The sequence below is a fragment of the Phaethon aethereus genome (assembly GCF_964289735.1).
Source record: "Phaethon aethereus genome assembly, chromosome: 1".
Lineage (NCBI taxonomy): Eukaryota > Metazoa > Chordata > Aves > Phaethontiformes > Phaethontidae > Phaethon > Phaethon aethereus.
In genome coordinates, this window is record NC_138575.1 from 51,666,772 (window position 1) to 51,690,843 (window position 24,072).

Sequence of the window (24,072 nt, forward strand, 5' to 3'; positions counted from 1 at the left end):
GCTGTGCTTTGCAAGGCTGTTTCATTACAGAGCTGTTGGCTAAAACACATCCTTGAGATCCATCTTTGGCAGAAAAAGAATCCAGGATGTTCTCAGAAAACAGAGTACAGATATTTCACTACTGAGAGAAGGTAATGCAGAAATGGGCAGAAGCTTGCTAAGGACACCACTGCAGCCTTTCGAACTAGAAGCGTAATTTGTACGCATAAAGATACATTTCTCTCATTCACAATTCAATAAGCCAGTCCCACAATTCATTCTTAACACTGAACTATATCATGGATAAATATTCATTCCTGATACTGTCTGGATGGTGTGTCTGTATGATTAACAAAGCAATAAGCAAACAGGAATGCATCTGTTTAACATACTCTTGAAATTATCTTGATACAACAGAAATCTACTACAAGAATAAGAAGCTTTCAAAAAAATTTACCTCAAATTTAAGTGTCTCCGTTAGAAAGCAGAAAAAATAAAATGGATGGATGAAAGACCAAAACAAGCAGTCACAAAAGCTGTTAGCAGACGCACTCTCTCAAATTTGTTTTCAAATATTCTGGTGTTTTAATGCCTTTGCTTAGTGGGGGGGGGGGAACAGACAACGGTCCTGGCTTTATTAAATTTACCCATAATTTAAGCTACTAATGTTACTCTGCACTCAACAATCAAGTCTAGGCCCTGGATTTTATGAAGATTTATCAGATAGTGAAACAAATCCCAGTCTGCAGAGATTCATAGAAATGCTTCGGTCCACAGCAGTGCAGCTGTTTTCATAATGTGTTTACCATGCAGGAGTCACTATAGTGAGAAATTAAACATGGAAGGAGTATCTCAGAATGAACACTCATCTGAGATACACAGACACCAGAGTTTCAAGTGCAACTCTGACATAAGGCATAAACACCCAACAAAAAAACAACAAAAAAAAAAAGGGACAACAATGAATACATTTAGGCAACCATTGTAGAGCTATAGTATTCTTCATATCCCTCTCCTGCAGCATTTGCTCATATAGGGTTAAGATGATCTTTGTTATTCTCTTCACCCCCATCATAAATCTAACTTATTTGAAAGACATCTCACTTTGGAAACCAGTATTAATATATGTATCCTCAGCCAGCTTGGCAAAGTAGCCAAGGATGGCATAAGAACCACTTTACTCTTTCAGCCGTTGAGTAAAATTTTACGGTCAGGACTGTACCCATTCTGCCAATGAAGGATTTTGATTTCTTGTTTTCTTATGGTTAACACTTTTCACAATTGTGGGTTTTTTAAGAAAAGTAGAAAAATTTTCACCACAATGACTTTGAGTAATTTTATTTTTTTTAAGTCTGATCTGTCACATTACATCGACAGAAAAGCTTTTATTTCAAACATGCCTTGGGCTACTGTTGCCGTATGTTGGAATTAAGCAAAGAAGGCAGGAACATTTCTGAGAAGAACCAGACTGACACTGCTTACCAGGTTCTGCCATGCAGCAACTTGGTCTTCTCTGGTTCAGCCCACACACTGATGATACTACACAGACATCTGATATTATTATAATTCCTGCAATGTAGTTTATAATCTTTCCATACATCTAGGACTTCTTATATGAACACATAGTAACAGCTAAAGGCATCATGCAGCCTTCTCCCCCATCTGCCGTTACTTCCAGGAGGACTGAAAAAAACCTTCTTCATTTGTCTTTTTTTCCTGTCAAAGGCTGCACTTTAAAGCTACATTTTAAAATGGCTAGTTATGTCAAAACTTAAACATACCTAATTTGGGGGAAGAGGAGCAATTTATGCTTCTGTGAGAAAGTTTTAAGATGAAAGATTTTTGTTACGCCCATGTCACCATGTCATTTTATCTTCACATGAAAACTAAATATCCCAAACCACAAAAGACTACAGAGACAGTACTTTGAAATGAAATTTAAATTCTGCAGCATAGTTGTGGGATCTCACAGTTAAAACCAAATTACAATTATGCAGCAACTTACATGGCCACATAACCACATTATATTCATAACTCCAACTGTGATATTCCTTTTTTCACATCTGATGAAGCTCTTGGCATACATAATTTTAACTTGAAAACAATGGTAGATTCATGTTTAGTACAATACTGTACCCTTGTACAATTCCTGGAGCTCAACTTATCTGTTGGGGGGGAAAGGCAGAAGGGAAAGCTCTAAGGAGTTTAATAATGCTGGGCAGCGCTTCTCTAAAGCTCTGCAATGCAAATGAATAAAGTTAAAACTGCAGTTTGGAAATCTAGGGCACATGAAACCCCAGAATACCAAGATATCTCGAATCTTTCACATCCCCAAATCTCAACAGGACAGAGCATACTAGGAGTCCTACAGAAACTCCAGGTGTTTCCCCATGTAAGCTGCCAGAATTCTGCAAGGATCCCACTTCACTAGGGACCACAGCCCTGCGTTGACAAGTTTTGCTGGCATTACTGTATTGGTATGGGACAATAAAAAAAGGAGAGCGCAAAATTAAAAGTTCTTGAACACAGCTGACAGTCTTCAGTTAAGATCATTACACTGTCAAGCCATTCGTTAATAAAACTATACCAACCAACCCACTAGTGAGATGTGACAACACCCAGCAAGGGAATTCTTCTGCAGGTATGGATTTACCAGCTCCTCAGTAGAATAAATTATATGTTAGACAAAAGCCTTTTTGGTGATGCTGTATTTTTATTAGAATTTCTTGCCATTATCTCTGTCAGAGATTTCCCTCACTGTCATGGTAGTCAACATCAAACAGGCTTTAGCCAGGAGGCATCTCAGACAGTTCAAGAGTCAGGTGCCCTCTGAAAGATGCAAGTCAGAGCTGTTAAATCCCTTTTTCTCCATCGTGCATGGAAGTGGAAGCATTCACTGGTGGAAAAGCAGAGGAACCAAAACCAAGAAAACTGAGTATTTATTTGCTATGGGAGAGGCACTTAGTTTTGCTTCCTTAAACATGGAGTTATCATCAATTCTATATGCAATAATAACAAAAAAGGGCTAATATTTACAAATCTCCCACCAGCAACTTAAACTTCTTCCACCAACTCAGCCAAAGCAGAGGGCAAGCCTTCACAAAATACTTCTGAAGAAACCAGCATATTCTGCAAATCAAGTAGATAGTGAGGTCCCTTTTAAATGGGATGAATTTTAAAAATTCAAATTCAGGAAAATATGGAGGGAAAAAACCTAACATGAGAACAATAGATTTTATTTTCTAGACTGCAGCAACAAAGAGAGGAAAACCAAGGTGGTGTTGCCCGGAAACAGATTACAGGTGACATCCTGACATCTTGACTTTAAGATATGGTGAAGCCTGGCAGTCAACTCACTTTCTGCTCTAGTGGATAACAGGGAACACTTGGAGGCCATTATGCAGTGGACTGGGGGCACATGTGTGCAGAACAGATTTGTACCTTACAGACAAAATATTCCTACAATAAATATTAGGTGTAAAAAGGCTTCCTATTTGACAGTGAAAACTAGAAAAAACAAAAATGAAAACCAGTTTACAACAGCCACTGAGATTTTTAAATCTTGTGTAAGTTCAAGAATTATGTATGTCCTGTAAGAACATTCAAATTATTATCTACTTTGTATTAAGCATTTATTTTTATACATTTTATCATTCTAGCATCCATTTTCAGACACATTAACTCAAATATTAACCATCATTTTCAGTAACAACTGTTTCTATCTGCATGTAGCTCAATACGGGAAACAATTCTTTCACTCACACAGGTACTGCTCTATTTCTCTCTCCCAATAGAAAGAGCACAGCTCTGCTAGAAGGTTTTTTCCTGTGCTGTTGGGCTCCTGTAATAACTTTTTATGCCAAGGAAAGGTTTTGCAACAAAAAGCATGAGGGCTTTTGGAGGGCAGATATTGACAGAATTAGGCAATTTACTGTAATGAAGAAACATGTCTATTAGATGTTAGAAGATTCTGTTAAGAAAGAGGCTTTTTCACTATGAAGAATTAACACTTTCCATTTTCATATGAAAATCATGGCAAAGCTAACACACATATTTTAGGTATGACTATTACCTCCGAGTCAGCCTGCTGTGCCTGTAAGTGCTTGCACTCATCTTTCAGCTTTTCAGATTCTCGCTCACATTCCAGAGTCATTTTGTCCATCAGCGTCTGAACCTGGACCAGCTCCTTTTTCAGGACAGCCACATCTTCCACACCAGGCCTTTGTAGCTGAAAAGTAGAAGAGCAGCAATGAGCGACATGCTGTTGGCAGACATGCTTCCACTGTCAATGTAATCTCTAAAAGTCTTACAGATTGTCAATTTATAGGCAAGGTGACACACACAGTGTTACAGCTGTGGAAAAAGGAAAGGAAAGGGGGAGGAAAGGAAAGGGGGAGGAAAGGAAAGGGGGAGGAAAGGAAAGGGGGAGGAAAGGAAAGGGGGAGGAAAGGAAAGGGGGAGGAAAGGAAAGGGGGAGGAAAGGAAAGGGGGAGGAAAGGAAAGGGGGAGGGGAACCAAAAAAAAATACCCCAAATGCAACACAAAAAAAAAAGCAAAACCAAAAACTAAACCCACAGAAAAGGATGCATCACTCCCAAAAGAAACAGGATTTAATGACTGGTTGTCAGTTCTGGCCTACTAAATGTTGAAGTTGTTGATTGATTTTAACCAAATCTGACAAATGGGATAAGGTGTCCATGATTAAATTTCTATTATTTTCATGTAGGCAAATGGCTGGGTACAGGAGGGAGACCTTCCCTGGGAGAAAACACTGAAGTGACAGGGATTCTATGCAGGAAATCTATCTGAACTCATAATTTCCTGAGAAGTAGCCTGTATCGATTCCACCACTCTACAGAAGAAATTACTGTATACTACTATATTGCTGCAATACTCGCAAGTCCCTCTCAAGACTGAGACACAGAACAGTCCAGTACTACACGGACTTTTATAATGACACTGTCTCTGTCTTCAAGAGATATTTCAGAAAACCGTACGAACAAACAAAAAAAGGGCAGCTGAAGGAAAAGTCTTGAAGGTACTGTCAGACATGCCTTATACCAGACCCATAGGCAACATCTGTTGGTAATTACACCTAAAGCACCATGCTGTCCCTCAAAGTGAAAAGCTATGGAGGGGAGGGAAAGGCAATACTGGGCACCAAAGAACATAGAGGAAAGGAAATGCAGGCATCTAGACGAGAAAAAGTGCAGGAAAAAGGGTAAGAACACAGAAGGAGAAAGAAGGACAAGAAACAACTAAACAGAGAGGAATGGATAGGTCCTGTGGCTGTGCAGGGCCAAGCAGGACTCATGAGCCCTTCAGGGCAGCCAACTACAGGCAAGAAGGGGGATAAACGAGTCCTACTTTCCTCCAGAGTCTAAGCAGTGGTTGAGTGGAGGAATGAAGACAAATGCGAAGCTAGGAAGTATCCTTCACTACTGCTTTAGAAGCAGCATGACTGCTGAGTCACTGCGATTGTTCCCTGGAGCCACGGCTGTATATAAAAGTCACCAGGAGACAAAATGCTGGAATATACACACATCGGTATTATCAGCCAAGTGCAAGAGGGACAACATTAACATAGGCATGGTGATGACAGCTGCCAGCCTTTCAGCCACCATGTCACAAAACACCTCTCCGAGCACTTCTTATGAATGCAGCTGTCCAGGGACAGTCAGAGCGTAACACCTCACGGAAAAAGGGTGATGTAACGACAGCTGTGGAAGTCAGCACTGGCATGCTCCAAGTACAGGCCTGCTCAGCACATCTATACATGTGATCCCCTGCAAAACTGCTGAAGGGTAGAGCATCAAACAAGCAGACTATAATATAACGCAGGGTAAATTTAAATATAGAAGTCAGACGCTACTTATATTTCCTCACTGGAAAAACACTGAAAATGTAGGTCAGTGAAACAGATCAGAAACAATGGTGTTCTGAACATTTTTGGCCCACAAGCAGACATCTCCCAGTTCAACAGAGTTTGACTGCTTTAAAACTGCATTTGCAATCATTTAAGGATATCCCTCCCTTGATTTGAAAATAACAAAAACGTCAGTATGATGTGAATACCAGTTCTGTCTTTAAGTCTTCCACTGTACTCCTCTCCTTCTGCAGTTCTTGTGTCAGGTTTGTCACTTTCTGTTCTGCACCTTCCCGAAGGCTGATTTCTTCATCATACTTTGATTTTAGATCTAATAAGTAGGAAGTTGAATAAATGAACACTTGCACAAGTTGCACAAGTATAGAACAGAATCAGACCTCATGTTAAGATACTCACCCACAATTTCAGTGGCCAGTTGTGCTGCTTTTTGCTCAAATAAGTCTTTCATTTGCTTAATGTTAAAATTTTCTACTTGGATCTCTTCTAGCTGCCGTTCTAATGACTCTATTTCCACAAAAAGAACAGTATTATTTTCTGGAAGAGCTAGGACAACACATTTACTCATGCCCGTAATGAATCACAGCAGGTAAATAAGTAATCTAAGTTCACTTAACATCCAATTAGCTTATCAAAATAAACTACTTTACTGAAGTTAAATATCTACAAGCATGATGCTGGAACCTGTCACTAGTTGAGCACTCTGAAGGATTAAGTACTTATTGGTTTTCACAGGTCACAAATAGACCTTCAGATCACTGCAACATGCTGCTGAATTCTGATCCCCGAACTGCAACTGAAAGCTCTTTAATCATGATCAGTCAGATATTTTATGCACACATTAGGACAATTTTATTCCATGAGTGCTTCATGGAGAAAAACAGAGCAAAAACTATTGGTCTGCAAAGCAAAAAAAACAAACAAAAAAATTCATTGTTTTCTTTGCTAGCAATGAGTACAGAAAAACATTAAATAAAATCAGCACTGACAAATGCAATAGTTTAAATATCAACATCACTGTCTTTCTCAGCAAAAGACTTGTACTGAATGCTTGAATACACGAAATGATTAAAAACATGTTGAAAACTACTGATGAGAACTGCTTTCAGAGTCAGGAAAACTCCTGTCTCACTTCTAAAAATTACAAACCCCGAGCCTCTGGAACATTTCCCCAGACTATAGCTATCAAGAGCTATCTATCTTGAGCACTCACAATGAGCTTTTTTCCCAGTAATTGTACCATTCCAGCTTTCTAGCTCTTTAGTTTACCAAAAGTGCTTTTTCATAAACCTAAAAGCTACACTAAAAAAATTTTCAGAAATTCCAGAACAGTGCAGAAATTAATATAATAAAATGTTAGCCACCTGTAGATGTAGCCGTTGTCAATCCATCAGACTTAGAATCCTTAAGAAAACAGAATAAATGCATCATTAGACAGTAGGAATAAAAACTACTACTTCCAAAGTTCATTCCATTTTTGGAAAAGATGGGGAAATAAAGAATTCTGTGCTCAAATATTGCACAGCAGTATAAAAATACCTGATTTCAATCAGTTATATCTGGAAGACTGGAAAAGGCCAAGATGATTTTCCATTTCATGTATCACTACACTATCAGGCTTACAGATTGCAAGACTCCAGTAACAATCCCCTCCCTTTCCTCAATATTGAAATCTGCCCTAAAAACAGAGGCTATAGACATCATTAAATACATTCTAAGAAGGCATTCTGCCAGAAAGCAATTTCTGAGGTTTGTAACAATCCAGTATCTGAGTAACTCATAGTAGCAAAAGAAGTTAGAGCTTCCTTAGGGCACAACACACCACAATTTGCCTTTCCTTGTTTGTTCAGTTCATCTGGACATCTGTGAAATCACACTACTGTTCTCCAAAAGTTCTTACAAGAAAGACCCCATCGCCCTTTCTCGTAACAGATGAAACACCACATTCGATTTATTTTCTTTAACAAACTGGTTCTGAATAAGCTCAATGGAAGGAAAAGTCTGAACTGAACTTGTAGTGAGTAGTATGGAAGAATCATTATCTATTCTGACTTTGTTCTTCAGATATATATACACAGTTACATTGTGGAGAGATAATCAGCTTTGTTGTCAAGAACACGTCAATATTCAAGTTATGGAACTAACTAAATCAGGCCACGTGCCTTACAAAAAAGGTATTAATCTTCAATGTCAATGCTGATGATAAACCTGCTTCAAGTATTTTAAAGCAATTACTTGCTGCCGCTGGCCCTGCAATTTCTCTAGTTCTTTCTTCAGCTCTTCTGAATACCACCTCTCCTCCTAGGGGGAAAAAACACACCAAAAAAAAAAAAAAAAAGGAGATGGAGGGAGAGAACTGTAAATTTGGTTGCTTCAGACAGGGCAACACTTTGCAATTTGAAACAAAGAGCCAAGTGCAAGTAAAATACATTTCCGACCTTCAACGAAGCTTGCAAGTCTTGGACTTCTTGTCGGAGCAGTGATACTTCATCTCTGAATAAATATATCCACAGAGTGGAGAAAATGAATACGAAGTGGTTATATTTTGTAAATTACATACAGGTTGTAACGTGTATTAAATAACTGGAGTGATAGCCAAGTACTACTTAAATATAACTCACATAATTATGGTTATTTTTAGATTTTTTGAAACTTGGAACAAACTGGATTAATAGATACTTATTAGTTCATTTTGCACATTGCTTGAAAATTGTGAAATATATTAATTGGGTAAGTAAAGAAAGAGATATGCAAAAAGTCTCATGAAAACAGAATGTAACTCTAAATTGGTGCATCAGCTCAACCACAAGTTTAGAATAGCAAAGCTGTGCACTGGGACATTTAATTGTTTTGCATGACTTTTTATGAAAAGGACCAGTCTATTCTCCTTCACTTCCCGTATCATGTAAAGGAACACAGCTAAGAGGCAGCATGTTATCTTACTCCTTTTGAAATATGCAGTTACATAATTTTTCATCCACACAGCGATTCGGTATGCCCCACAGACACACTCACTTAATGGTCTGAATGTTTAAAGCCTTGGGATTTTAAATTCTCAGATTTCGTGCTTAAACCTCCAGCCATGGAAGAACAAAAGATCCAAGGCTACAATTGATTTAGACAGCACCCTTCTAAATCGCAAGTCTCTTTACAGAATTGCACAACTATACATACACGGATAATGTTGAGATACTGACACACCACATCTACAGGTTGAGATACTGACACGCCACATCTGACATACACAGGTCATTAAAATAATGCAAACATACCCTTTGCTATTGTTTGTACAGTGGCAACACTGAGGACTACTCAGAATATATGTATGTGTGACAATGCCAACAAATTCTCTCAATTTTACACCATATAATTTTATTGCTGCTGTGCTGTGTTATCTCCTCCTCCAGAGACGTTCTTTTAAATTATCTCATACTTAGGAGGAAAAAAAAAAACCCAAAGCATAAACTGTGAAGGAATAGATTCAATATACATTAGCATATTAACATCAGGTCAGGGTCATCAAGAAGCAAGTGAAACACCTGCACTTGAACCAGTGAAGTAAGGACTCCAAGGTGGATCAATTTTTAACGGCAAAGCAAACATGGGATATTGGGAGGCTAATTTTTTTCAGAGGAAGATTTTCTGCTATTTACTGGAGGTTCACAAATACAACTTTACTGAGATGGGTTGAAGCTGTAATCCAAAACTCATACATTGGCTGTGGGTGGAGAAGAGAGAGCAGCTTTCTCACCAGTATAAGAAAGAGTAAGTAAATCAGCTGATACTCACACCTAAGATTATAAATGAAATCTCAGGCAGGTGAAAAAGATAAGTATACTGAAGTTGGGCCTGAACATATACCAGATCTGCAATACTAAAGCAGTTAAGATGTTCTGGTCTTCAAGGCAGATAAAAGGTTTTGAACTGTATAAAAATAGTTTGTAGTAGAGAGGAAGGAGGAGGGGAGAAGGGGAAGAGAGAGAGTTTGTAATGTAAGGACCCTTCTACACTAGTTGCCTCAATATTTCCAACACAGTTCTGCTTGACAGTTTTAGGATGAAACCTAAATTCAGTTTAACTGACCAGTGGAAAATTAAGGGGAGGGGATCACTGTAAACACCATAACTTTGTTTTTCTTACTGCCATCCAAATCCTCACCAAATCTCCCTTTCTGCTAGGGCACTGTAACATACAATCCCTTCCTCCTCTCAGCACATCTGAGCCTCACCACCTGGCAAATCCTTACTAGCTTTTCCTTATGCTCCACTCCGTTCCCCATCTGTAATGCCGGTGCCTCCATCCCACCACCGAGTCCCAAAGGCCTTGTTGAATCACGCTGGGGGTGGTTACACAATTTACTCTTGGCACTTAATTACGGTAGTTTACTGGGGGGAAATGGACACAAATGTGTTTCATAGTACCCAGCTTTCTCTGTTGACTAAATGAGGAACTTCACCTCCCAATCTTGGTCCTATGAATTACATGTAAGCTTCACCCCTAAACTGGTAACAGAGTGGCACCCTGCTGCAGGCTGCAACATTTCTTTAATGCGGTATTACAAAACGTGGAAAAACATGTTTATGTTGAATGAGAGTTTTCTCAACCAACCATGCAACTGAGAAACATTAAAGAATGCCACACTAATAAGAAGGAATACCTCATGTGTTACACAACAGCTCTCACCAGACCCCCTTCACTCCATCCAAACTCCCTGACCTTGTCCAGCTTTTCAATTATATGAGAGAAAACAAAACCACTTGTCCTTAAACTGTCAAGAACCAGGAACAAAATAAATAAATTTCACCAGCCAACATCTGGTTGACATTGGAAACTTGCAGGCATAAAAATAAATCTTTCATAAACTATATAAACAAAATAGTTACAACCAATTAATTTTCCCATGTGAATGCTATTATTCTACTAAGAATATCATTTCAGGTCTAAGTTATATCACTGCAAAAAGGCTTAAATCAGACAGAGAAGAAATACACATTCTTGAATAAATATGCATGTAAGAAACCCAATACAACTCCACTAGTACCCTACCACATTCTCCTATACAAAGCCCCAATTTTGATTTCTCTTGTTGCAGCAGCTGGAATGAGGGCAGCTATCCGCAAGGAAGGGCCCGTCCATGCATGAAGACATGGCCTCTGCTAATGTTGGCTGTTACTAGCTCGCCAGCTCTGCACTGGGGAGATACAGATCTTCCTTCAGGTAACAACTGAAATATGTTACCTTCCACACTGTTTTCTCACCAAAGAACCACTCTCTCGAGTTTTACAACAGTCCAAATTAAACAGGGAACAGAAAAATAACTAGCAGGAAGCAAAAGGAAACCTACATAAATTTTACCCCTATGAAAAAGCTCCCCAAACCACCACAGGCAGACAACTCAGTTAAACTTTTCTAGGGAAAGTTGTGCATTATCAGTTCCTGCTGCATACCACTGGTCTTAAAAATAAAACAACCTGGTATGTTCCCTAGGAATATATTTAACAATATAGTTTTCACCAAACAGTTAAATAAAATAAATTAGTGAAGATTTCTGAAGATCAGCATAGAGTTTCTGGAACACAGAAGGAGAATTAGTGATGCAGACAGAAACTTCTCAGATTTGCAAATAACTAGGTAATATGGGAACCTATTTAGGCAAATACTGATGTTATAATTACCCCGTAAATACCCTAGCTACCCAGGGACAAAAACAGGTTTCTTCTCTACCTTCACTGTTGTCCTCCCCAACCCTCAAAAGATGAAATTTCAACTCTATGGCAGAAATTAGGAGGAACTTACATTCTTTCTGCCACACTCCTAAAAATCATTCCAGTCTGTAATATTGTATTGTCAGCTGCATGAGAAACAGATGATTTAATTAACAATATAAACATGTGTATCTGATTTTCATTTATTGCCAGATCAATATCAGCCAATGTAAGTTTCAAGCTGCTTTTTAATTGTAGTTGGAAATGGGGCATGAACATTTAAATACTTGACCATGTAATTAAGCATTCAAATTAATACAGCCTTCAGTGTAATTAGAAGCAGCCCAACATTGACACAAAAGCACATGCACAAAGCATTACTGTTGCACCTTTCCAGTGACAGGTGACCTTCCCCTCCATGAGTTGAATCAATGCCAGAATTATGAACTGCTTCATAGTGCTTGAACAGCTCCTCAGCTGATCCATGAGGCTTCATACAGAGAGGACAAATAAAGCCCTATTATAAAAAGGAAAAGAAAAAAAGAAAGAGGTGAGAAGTAAAAATTTCTTTTTTAATCTTATTTTTACACAGAATTCTGAATTTTGTTTGTGCATGTAAAAGGTAGCAAATACAATTGTTAAGAGTCACACTAATTATTTCTCACTCTGATAACAGTTTTGGCAATTAAAAAGTTAGAAAATGCCTACAAAAGTAATATTTCATTATTCAGTGGGGTTTTTCCCCAACAGCATTACACACTAGCAACAAAACCTTTATTTAGAAAAATAAGAAGTCATTTCAGAAGGAGTGCTCTGCAATTTCTTCCCCCCCTGCCCCCGGAAAAGAATTTTCCATACAACTTTTCATAAGATCAGATTCTTCTTCCAAAGCGGAGGTAGGGTTTGGAGTTTGGCCTTAAAAAAAGGAGATACAAAAACCCACTCTAAAGCACAGCTATTCATACACCTATTACCACCATATTTAAGCTACTGATTTTAATATAAGACAGAAGATTAAGAACCACTTTTTACCTTGCATATAATTAATTAGTGAATGCAATTCAGAGAAATACTACCTCGAGAAAATCACGTCTGCAGCCTAAAGAATCAGAAATCACCCATTTTCATTCCAGCATATTTACTGCAGGCTTACCACAGTGAAAATTTAGCAGAGCAATGCCCTCACTCTACCAATTAGCCCACAGACAAATGAAAACAGTAAATATTATGTACCTCTAAATATTTGTGGAGTGTCCAAACTGCCATTTATCAGAAGTACCAACCATTTCATTTTATCTATCAACCTATTACACCTGCTTTTATGGGCTGGACTTTATATAGTTTTTTCACTCATTTGGTTATCATGCCAACTCCAAACCCAATTCCCATCTACGCTACAGCCCATAAGCACCGTAAGTGGCTAAACAGAGACATTTCAGAGTGGGTGGAAACAATTCAGTGTGACATTAAAGGCTCCCTGTAATTCCAAGCTGTGCAGAGAGAACCTCATGTAAGTGAGATTAAGGCCCAGTTTCTTAAATACACTTCAAATACACTTTTGCACATTTATACGTTACCCTTAAGTCCCTTATGCCTGTACAAATTGTAGCGCACTCCAAAGCTAAACCAAGGCTCCCTAGTACCCAAGATGAGAGAGTACTCCTGTGGGATTATCATACTTCGTGTAACATATGTTTCCGTACTATTTCTGAAGGATGTATGAAGAGTTTTGATGCTCCTTTTCTTCTCTTAACTTTGCGTTTGGATGTTACGAGACAAGCCACAAAACTTTAAATATTAGCACAAAATGAACATACCGAATGTGTCTGCTGATAACCACAATAGCACTCATTTTCTAACTTGACATTCACAGTATTTTGTTTTACTAGTCACTAAGAATTCCACAACCAAACACCTACATGGATTTAACCCAGGAGAACCATCACGTTCAGCTACTCAGGTGTGGCCGGAGCTCCTGAGCACTGAACAGGGACATCGTAACTGCTATTACTTGTTTAGTGTTTCACAAATAAATAACTAAATACAGTTGCTTGTCAAACCCACCACATGTATTGAAGACTAATTTTGGCACAACTAGATCAAACAAAACAGTATACTCCCTACGAAGCAGACAACAGGCATTTAGCCTTTACAACCATTTATTTACTTCCAGAATTGATCAGCACAGATTCACTCCAGATTAAACCAAGTTAACACATACGGATGTATACGTGCCAAAATGGGTACAGAAAATTGGTTAAACTACTAGGTTCCCAGTAATGTTCACCTGATACAATTAGCATATAATTATATGATGGCAGTGACAGTTACTCTGAGCAAAAGAACCAGAGGGAGATTCCCGGCAAACAGCAATGGCAATGAACTATAGGAAGAGTCAAAAAGCAAGAGATTTCTTTTTCCTAGTAGGTGAAAGCAGTCAGTCTCATACAGTGATGCTACAACAGCATCCTTTTGGGATGAATGCTACCAAGCAGTTCTCAACGTTTAGTTTAGTTTCCCAGTGATGGGAAGGTCTGCTGTTCACAGAGAAAAGCAAATGTTCCTCCTAGCACCAGTAAGTGCATCTGGAAAGAACGAGTGTAGAAAATTGCTCTGGCCTCTCCTTTTTGCCCTTTATTTCTTTCCATTTAAACAGCAAAGTCTGTTTCTTTTCTTGGATTTTTGTGGGGGTTTTGTGGTTGGGTTTTATTCTGTGGAAATAGGAGTCCTGGAGAAGAGGAAGAATAGATTATATGTGCAGTTAGCTGGAGGGGACAGCAATCAATCATTTGTCTCAATTATTAGGCAAAGCCCAAGATTTCCCAGACAGGCAGGCAGGCAGATGTGAAGGCAGTGGCTGCCAGGATGAGGAGCCAGAGGCAGAGCAGAGCTGCCAAGCCAAGGGAACGTGCTGCGGCTGAGAGCCCGCAGGGTGGATGGGAGCTCTGAACAGGCAGGCGTGCTGTCACCAGCAGAGGGGGGAAGCATGGACAAAATCTCCTCTTTATGGTAGAAACTCCCTTCCTCTCACACAGGCAGGGGTAAAAACTGCATCACCCACCAGCCCCAGCCTCTCCATCAGCCCTGCCACGACCACGGCGGGCCTTGCTTTTTTGGGGGACCTAGTGCTGGTGTCAGTGCTGGATTACAGCTCTCACATGCACCCTTTACTCTAACGCAGCGTTTCCTAGAGGTCTGACACACAAGCTCTAGGAGTAAGATGTCACCCTTCTGCCACGGGGCATCCTTGCCAGGGAAAATGCCATCCTTCCCTGTGCAGAGCTGGGGTGGGCAGGAACGCCGGCTCCTCCAGCTGCAGGCACCACTGCTCACACACCAGAGCCTTCAACTGCACGAACCCAGGACCTGGCTGCGTCTCGCAGGCTGATAATATTCAGATGTCAACTCTGATGTCAGCAGCATTAATTCAGTTCTCTTTATAGTAAGAAAATCAGTATCATCGGGATCCTCCTGGGCACCCGACAGTAACAGGCAGAAGCATAGAGGTTTCCTGGGTCTGCAACTCTTAGCCCCAGGACACAATCTTATTTGGAGAGCTGGGTTGGTGGGTCTCTCACTTTATCTCTTTTTTTAAAAAAAATCTTAAATGCAGCCATAAAAATACACCTCTCTCAGCACCATCTCAAGACGAATTTTGAAAATATATGCAAAAGTATATTTTACTTATCTAAAGACAAATGTGTGAGAAGAAGGAAGAGGGGAAGAAACCTGATGATCTGAGATGCTTAAATCTGGCAAGCATTTTTGTTAGTTTGCAGGAATTTATATCAAGTGCAAGATAGTCCTGTATCGGGACCATACCTGCCCTGGATAAAGAGATCACGCAGTTACAACCATAAACTGTAACACTGGTCACCACAACCTGGGGGAGCAGAGGGTCCTTCACAGTAAGCCTGCACTTGGCTCCCTTAATTAATAGACTCCTTTACAGGAGAAGCAAGTATGACACCAATGTTTTTGTATTTGAGGAAGGAAGCTACCATATTAAACATGCACAGTTACAGTTTTCAAAAGGCTGTATCTGCCAAGAGACACTTGGTAGCTTTCCTTTTAAAACGCATTTAGGAATTACTTTGCATAAAACACAGCCAGAGAGAAGTGAAAGGCATTGCATATTCTTCATTTAATAAAAGCAAAGACATCACTTATAGCCCTTACAGTGCTGCACCGTTAAGCTGTAACTCCCTAACTGATGTTTCTAATTGGGCTTTATCTTTCACTTTACACAGGGAGCAAAGAGCCTAAAAGAAGTTAAATGGTGATTAGTTGGGTTTTGTTTTTATAAGTAGAGAATCTTTTCACCAGGAAATGACAATTTATTGAATCCAAAGCTTTTTGCAGATGCCTGTCAGTTAATGGAAAACAAAAATAAAACCACAGCCATCACGTGCACAAGTTTTTATCAGGAAAGAGTTCTTAAGACCACCACAGAATTGCTGAAGCACAACAGAGCAAGAACAGTAAAAAAGAAGAGGAGTCCAAGCCAAAACACCATACACAGGCATGAACAAGCCACTACCAGTCAGCACACAATTTACAGCTCAAAATAGCCCCTGGCCCAGAGGACAAGGCATTACAACGGGAGCAAGAGAGGTGCTGAACTTCAAATGCCAATTTTCTGATCCCAAGGGAAATGTTCCTTTCAGGTGGATGCCTGAGAGCCCTGCCCAGCACCAACAGGTCTTCCTCAGTGCAAAGACTCCAAAACACACCAGTTTCACTCACAGCAGAAGAGAAATTGCTACATAGAAGTTTTGTGGGAAAGTGTTATAATGTCCTTGAGTTATAATGCCAAATCGCAGCAAAGACCTCGGACTCTGCGGAAGCACCAGAGGCTTCTTTACTTGCCTTTCTCAAGGCAGACTTACGAATAAGCCTGCAGAAGAATGTTTGTAGCTACTTTTCCTCTCTAAGATTTACCTTCAGGCCTGGTAAAGTTAAGCTTCTCAGTGCTCTCTCTCCTAAAAGTCACACGAGGTAAATGACTCCTTTCAGGTAACATTAATATTTGTACAAATCATTAATACAGAATTCTTTGGGAAGCATGCCAGGATGCTAAAAGCAAGACTGGAAGGAAACTCTTACCACAAGAACAACCATATTTATTTTTCCTGTACCAATATAATTTACAGGGCTATTAACTGTTGGAAGAACTTTGGCCTCCCACATCGAAACGCACTGCCCAGCGAGAGCAGGGGCACGGACCCACAGGCACATGGCACACAACCAGACCTGACTGCAGGCTACCACAGAGCCCTCCTAATCCTCAGACTATTCTAAAACTGATTCAGAAATAGTTTACATAAGAGGAAAATTAATGTATAGGACAGAATGGATTCTGTTTCTCTGGCTTCTCCTTGTATTAGTCTGTAGGATTGGGGGGGAATAGGGTGGTGGTGTAAAAATATATTTCTGAAAATTTCAGTCTTCTCAGAATATTGTCTTACTTGTAATGTTTTTTTCCTTGCCATTCTGCATAAACCTGATCTAATTGTGTGGTGTGACAAGTCATTTTGAAAAGCAGTTATTTTCCTTACTCACTCGCAAAGAAAATTGAAGATTTTCAAAGACCCCTCAACAGGCTGAAGGCTCCCACTTGAGGTTTAAAAAAAAAAAATCAAGCATTTACCTGTAGGTGCCTACTCCCCAATCACTACCAATGGAGAGCTATTCAACACAGTTAATGGAGGAAGAAACTAGACAGCTGACCTAACAAATATGTACACCATATGTAGGGTCAGCATAACAGCTCCCTGGGCTCCATCATCGGTAACTGGAGCCCGAGACACCTACATATACATGCATTAAATCTGTCTTCATCTGCCAACTGCTCTTGCCTCCCCAGAGCTTTAATGAAATGGCCTTTGTAGAGCTAATATGAAATCTTAAGTAATTAATGAGTGAGAGCAAAGCTTACTTTATTTGAAACTCCTTTTTCACAAATTAAAACTGGAGTTATGTGGCAGAAAGATGACGACACTTCTTGAAGCACAGTCCCATGGGCAAAACAGTTTTTACAGAATGGAATTCAGATTTGCTCATACAGTTGGAGTCCAGGAAAAAAGGTACCCTATTTAAGTTTGAAGGTCACAGCCATAGCTACCCAGCTTCCTTAGCATTCTCTTGAAAGACCTGATGACTGCCTAGTTTATTCTTCAATCCCATTTTAATACTGCATAGAACTGAACAAGTGGTCCCATTTAGGCTGCTATGATTGCTGCTGATGTACAGCTGTATGTGGTAGTGAGCCATAGAGCACGAATAATGTACACAGAGCTCTATTTGCCAATACAGAGCTTCTGCAACATCTTGAACTTTATCCCAGCAATTATGTCATGAATCAAGCTTAAAGAACCAAGGAACTTCGCTGTTTTCCACTGACAAATCAATTTTATTCCACAAACACTCTTCTTGGAAAATATTTAAGTACTGTGGTGAACAAAAAAAACCACCACCACCTCACATAATTTCAGTATAATTGATACTTTTACCATAGGGAAAAGATGAGTGACTATTTTACCACACACATGCTATAGGACAGCTTAGCCCAGTCCAGTATGCACTTTAACATGCTTGGCATTCACACGACCAGGCTTTAAGTTTAAATAAATTAGAGTTTCTGGGCTTCATCTTTGACCTTCCAGAAATACTGGGCCAGCACTTAAGCCTACAGCCTGTTTCCAGTGAGCCACATGAACAAAAAGCAATAGCTGTGATTCAAGCCCAAAGCCGTAACACCTTCCAGCCATGACCTATGTTAGTCCATGTCTCAGAATCCAGACTTACATTAACAACTCTTTCACAACTGTAGTGGTACGGTAAGCTGTATGCTGTGAATAAAAAGTCAAACTTGTTTAAAAACTGAAAGTAAGTTCAAGAGCTGTATGGCATGTTCATGTGCTCAGAGGCATAAACACTTTCCTGGACCTGATTTTAGTTTTTGTATGTCATGAATATTCAGAAAATTTCTAAATTCACCATTCACATTTTTCCACTGCAGGTGAACCTCCACAATCTTCCCTGGTAGAAGATATATGTCTTCAACAGCATTTAAATAGTAAGTCTAAGCTTAAACTCAGATATTCCCCAGTTACACAGTGATTTAAAGACTGAAACATTTTACAGGACAGAAGGTTAAGAACTGTATATACTTAGGGCCAGAGGATAGAAACATACTGATGTTTCAGAGCTTAAAGACGTAGCAAGTAGTTTCTATGTTTTATTTCCCAAATATATATTGAAGCAATTAACTGAATCCCCAGGAAGTTCTCAGAGGCAGATTAAACTGTCTGCCTAGACAGCAAGGGCAAGACCACATTTCATAATTTATTTCTGAAGTCTTACATACAAAAAGTCTGACACAAAAATATCATGAGACATTTTAAGTTAAAGAACAGATAAATTAGGCCACTTTATATATTGTTAAAAGGAAAATACAGTTGACATTTTTTCCATGCCTTCCACCAGAAAAAGCCCTTTCCTCTATGTTTACATAAACAGTAAGACAGTAGCTTCCTCAGATAGCATCTCTATTTAATCATTAGAAAAAGCAGGTAAAAAGGTCATGGTTTATAGAATTAAGACCTGCAGTCCATTTCAATTTTACAAGTAAGTATTTAACTTTCTGGACAAAAAGGAAAAAAGTTGTCTTGCTACAGTTTATTTTATACCAGACTGCAGACTCAATGTCTTCCCTGAAAAGAAGCTGGATCCCTCCTGAGAAGAATAGAACCAATATAATTTCTAGTTCAGTTCTCTTCTGTTTTTATTACTATCGATTCTGTTTTTATTACTATCGATGAGTAAGACTACAATTCTGTCTATAACCTACAAGGCTACAATTTTGTCATGAATTAGAAATGCTAATCTAGTAGATTCTCTACTTCTTAAAGAAAGGTCGCATCACACGGCGAAGTCAAATCAAACCAGTATCCCTAATTCTTCATTCTCAGGATTGTTCAGATGTTGCAGCGAATTAGTGTTCTAGTGTAGCTCAACCAATGATTTTTCTTCCTGTGCAAAGCAGGCAAGTACCACTGAGGTGAAAACAGCCACCACAAGTTAATTTGAGAATAAACTGAAAAAGCAGCAAAAAGAATAAAATATCACCATTAAAGCATTAACATGATGTTCCGTACAAAACCAATCTGCAATTTTCCAAGGGCATCCGTAAAAACAGAAGATGCAATCAATTGCATCTACAATAAGACACAAATAGGAAAAAACCCCACCATAAAGAATCAGGTATTTTCAAAGACAGGCAAAAAACCTGCACATTTTTGCACTAGTATGCCAATTTACACTCCAGGCAATCCTGCGATGAAAAGCCTGTTCAGAAAACATCAGCATCAAAAGTTATGAAGACTACCCAGAAGTACTGTTTAAAAATTGTCTCAGATTTAGCCTGAGTAGATAAGACAATAGATATTAATAGTCACTACATTCTAAACATTGCAGGAGGTTTTCTCGATGCCTGAGGAAAAACGAGGAAGGGAAGTCTGAAACTAAGCCTCTCTAACTGACTCACTGCTTAGATGTCCCAAGCATCCAACAGAAACAGTCAGGAAATGCTGGAAACTGTTTAGAAATGTATCACTCCTTTAGGAAAAAGAAAACAAAACAGAAGAAGCCACACAGCTTTTGTCAGTGGTACCAGTGTATACATGAAAGTTGGGGAACAATGTTCCTGTTTGGGAACATGATGATGCGTGTGACTTCCATCCAGCATTTGTTTGGCTGAGTTGGCTACACGTGGACAGAGACAGTTGCCAGCATTTTGGTGGTTGTTCCTGCAGTTGAATAAGCCTCTATCTTTTAAAGTAAGGCTTCATCACTGCTTGGGGCTCAGGGGAAAGTATTTCACTGTCATTTTCACCGATTATCATACGGTGCAATCAATAGTTTGAAAAATGAAGGCTGCGCAGAGAGCTGTCTAAGAGGAAGATGATAAATAAGCCTGTATGCAAGCGGCGAGCATCCCTTCCTTTCTGACAGGACATCAGACACTTTAGGAAACTGCAGGAGCGGACACCTGTGACTGAAGAACAAGACCAACTCTCACTGCATGGAAGACAGAGAGGAAGGAAGGGCAAGGAGAACAGAGGGGCAAATGACCTGACTTACTAAAATTTTCATCAGCTGGGAGGGTGCATTAGTGGAAGACAGCTTAGTGAAGAAAGCTATAGGCAAAGTCAAAAGCAAGGTACTAATGTTTTTGTCAACAAAGTGACAATTTTTCAGGTCTCAAAGTGTGACCAAACACTGCCCTTCCAATGTGTCCTATCTCCATGTTTGAGAAGAATTCACTGGCAAAAAACCTGAACTCAGGAGCTGCTTCAGCATTGTTTCCAACAAAATGTATTTGAATTTTTCACAGTAGTATATGCAAGCAAGAGAAAGCCAAACACCAGTCTAAGTAAGCCAACCTTTGCAATGTTTCATGTCTGTCACATAAGATGACATTTATAACAGATTATATTTGTATAATGCTGACTCAGGAATGGCAAAGATGAAGGGTGACAACCTGGTAGTGTTGCTGCTTCAGGATCACAATGTGCTTGTCACAAATGCAAACCATCATTTTCCATCAACAAATGCAAACCATCAGCTTCTCAGTAGTCAAGTATTTTAAACTTTACATATTAGTATTGATGATAATGATTAACAGATTTCCACACTTTTTCAATGCTTCTATGCATGTTAATATAATAAAAGATGAAACAGGAAAAAAAATATATATATATCTCAGCATTCTTTGTTTCTTACCTCTTCCAGATATTGCCTGAATCACTGTACCAAGAAACACAGTTTTAGCAACAGCTAGAAACAACTAAATTTGCATTTCATGGGCTACACTCTAATGTTTTATCAAGTTAAAAAGTTGTAATCGGCTATTGACAAGTAAAAAGTACTGACAAGTAACTGATGGTGGAAAAACAAAAACTCAAAGCGGGCAAGAACCTGCAGTCAACTCCACAAAACTATGTTAAATACAACCCAACATAAATAGAAGAGTAACTTCTTCAAGTAGCCAAACCACCTCTGATGGCTCACATCCAAAATCTACTGATATCACCGCATCAGGAATGCCACAGTCTGTTACTGGTAGGTAACATCTTATTCAAATAAGGCACTTGCATTGTGAACGGCTACTAAAGAAAACAAAAAGCTGACTTGACCACGAACAGAGCTCTCTACAGATGGTCCCTGCTTCAACAGGAGGTAGTGAGGAATCAATCAAAAGTGAAGCCTCCAGTTGCCCTGGCTCTGAGGAGGTCCCTCAGCACTCCAGGAGAGCAGCACAGGCCAGTTTTACTACAGATCCTGCTCACTTCAACAGGTGACACTTCACCCTTGCAAACAGATCTCAAATAACTCCAGGATATCAGTGCATTGATGGCTTTCATCATCTTTGGGAATAACATCCCACAATTTTAAGTTTTCCCTTCAAAAATAAAGTGTAAATACACATCAAGTGTAGGGAAAAAGAAAAGCACTACTTAGCAAATACATACAGAAAAAAACACAATAAAATCACATTGCTCACACAGCCCAGAATAAACACTTTGATTCCAAAACTCAACAAAAGTAATGTCAGCAGAAAGAATGTAAAACATCACCTCCATACAAATGCATTTAGTGCACGGCAAGCTGCCTGCCTCCAGAAGTCAAATCTACTCTCTGAAGGTTCACAGCAGGAAAAATTCAGATACCCTTGTGCAGCTGGAGGCTGTTACCTTACAGAATCTAAATTTTTCCAATTGAGGAGTATAGAACCCCACACTTTGTTTTAATTGTGCAGTTTTTACACTCCACAATTGGAAGAATTTAGAAATACACTACTATTTATAATGTCTGTTAACAGAAACAGCCTTTGCATTTTGATGGGGGCTTAAAAAACTCCAGTAAAATTCTATATAAAAAATTGTTTTTACAATTGTATTTTATAATGTTGCTGCAATACATAAGTATCTTAAACATGTTCAAGAAGAGAAGCTTCTAAATTTTTTATATTTCTGTCCTCTGTTCTGTCTTTTACCCAACGTAGCTATCTCCCATTAGAAATCTGCTTTAAAAATATTTAGCTAATAAGAGCTTAAAACATGTCTTTTCACAAAGGATATACCAGATCCAATACTGTATTTACCACTACACTGAGTCTGAAGTAAATCAAATACTGTAATAGTCTTATTTACAAGAAAATCAAGCAAACGCTCTTCAAAAAGAATACATTGGTAACTGCAAGTCTCCCAATGCCACAAATGTTTCATGCAAGAGACAACAGCAAACCAGAAAGCTAGACATAGATTAATTCTTCTGCTGTATACTTTGGAATCATGCATAAAAGATCAAATTATGTTTCAGCAAGGAATCAAAAGAAACAATTTAAAAAGCTGACACCCAAGCCACGAGAAAAAGATGTATGTTCATTTAAAGCAGTCCATTACCAAAGCTATTGAAACAAAATAAACAAGACCCACAGTAACAGCTGGAAGGTCACGAAGATCCTGTCTTCCTTCTGTCCCAGTGTGCTCATTGTGGTAATGTTCAGACAGATCAGTGGGAGTTACACACACTTTCATACACAGTGGACAGATGAAACCCTGTGAAATGTATATTTGTTCTTAAGAAACTAATAATGGCAAAAAAGCAGATTTGGAATCAAATTATGTTCAAATTGTTATGCTGAAAGTTCTCTACAAGCACCAAAAGCAAAGTCTGTTTTCCTTTTGGAAAGATAGTTTTTGCAAACCACATACCAATACCATGGAGAAGGCAAGAAGGAACAGTCGTTAAGAACATGAAAATACACAAATCCAAAGCACATTTCAAAAAGCTAGCACCATGCTGCATACTACTATGTGTTTCCAGACACTCTTGGTATCCCCTTCATGTCACAGAGGAATAAGCTGCATAACAAATTGTGAACGGACCATTATAAGACATCAGATCCACCACGCAGTTTCCCATAAGGGTGTTCAGATGTTTCACAGAGATGCCTGGCTGGCATGCTCGCTTAGGGAAAAATATGCGCCTTCCTCAGTAGAATTTAAAAAAAAAACAACTCAGCGTGCTCACCAGAGATTTACCAAGGCCAAAAGTTAAATCGGTTTCTGGAGAACAACAGCTTTACATCTTCTAGACACACCCTACACACTTAAACACCTAGAAAAAGCAGGGTGGAGAGTAAAGAGTGGTGGGCCTCTGTCCACACTGCTGGCTGGAGGATGCCTGCACCTCCTTGGCAGAGTGCTACAGGCAAGGCAGAACAGACTGAATGCAATCCTCCGTGCATGCATGGAAAGGTTAAGCCCCCTTCCAAAAAGGCTGTCTGTGACAAACCTGTCTGGCTAACGCAGCCACATTACACTAATGAAACTGTAAGCACGCTGGTGGATCCACTGCAAGCACAGAGTGTTCAGCAACCCGGTACTGCAGAAGGAGTTGCACTGGGACCTAAACTGAAAAGGTAGGATAGGCTCA

At 39.3% G+C, this 24,072-nt stretch overlaps 1 protein-coding gene across 1 annotated transcript in view; it reads right to left on the minus strand.

The window, feature by feature from the left end:
• The window catches only part of EEA1 (early endosome antigen 1), a gene marked incomplete at its 5' end in the record, with an annotated part of 71,756 nt that overhangs the window by 35,756 nt on the left and 11,928 nt on the right, over positions 1–24,072 (minus strand). The window contains 8 exons of the mRNA XM_082014015.1: positions 4,052–4,207; positions 6,055–6,176; positions 6,263–6,370; positions 7,228–7,267; positions 8,099–8,164; positions 8,302–8,356; positions 11,958–12,085; positions 23,070–23,192. Coding sequence (XP_081870141.1) covers positions 4,052–4,207; positions 6,055–6,176; positions 6,263–6,370; positions 7,228–7,267; positions 8,099–8,164; positions 8,302–8,356; positions 11,958–12,085; positions 23,070–23,192 — 798 coding nt within the window. The remainder of the gene's footprint in view (positions 1–4,051; positions 4,208–6,054; positions 6,177–6,262; positions 6,371–7,227; positions 7,268–8,098; positions 8,165–8,301; positions 8,357–11,957; positions 12,086–23,069; positions 23,193–24,072) is intronic.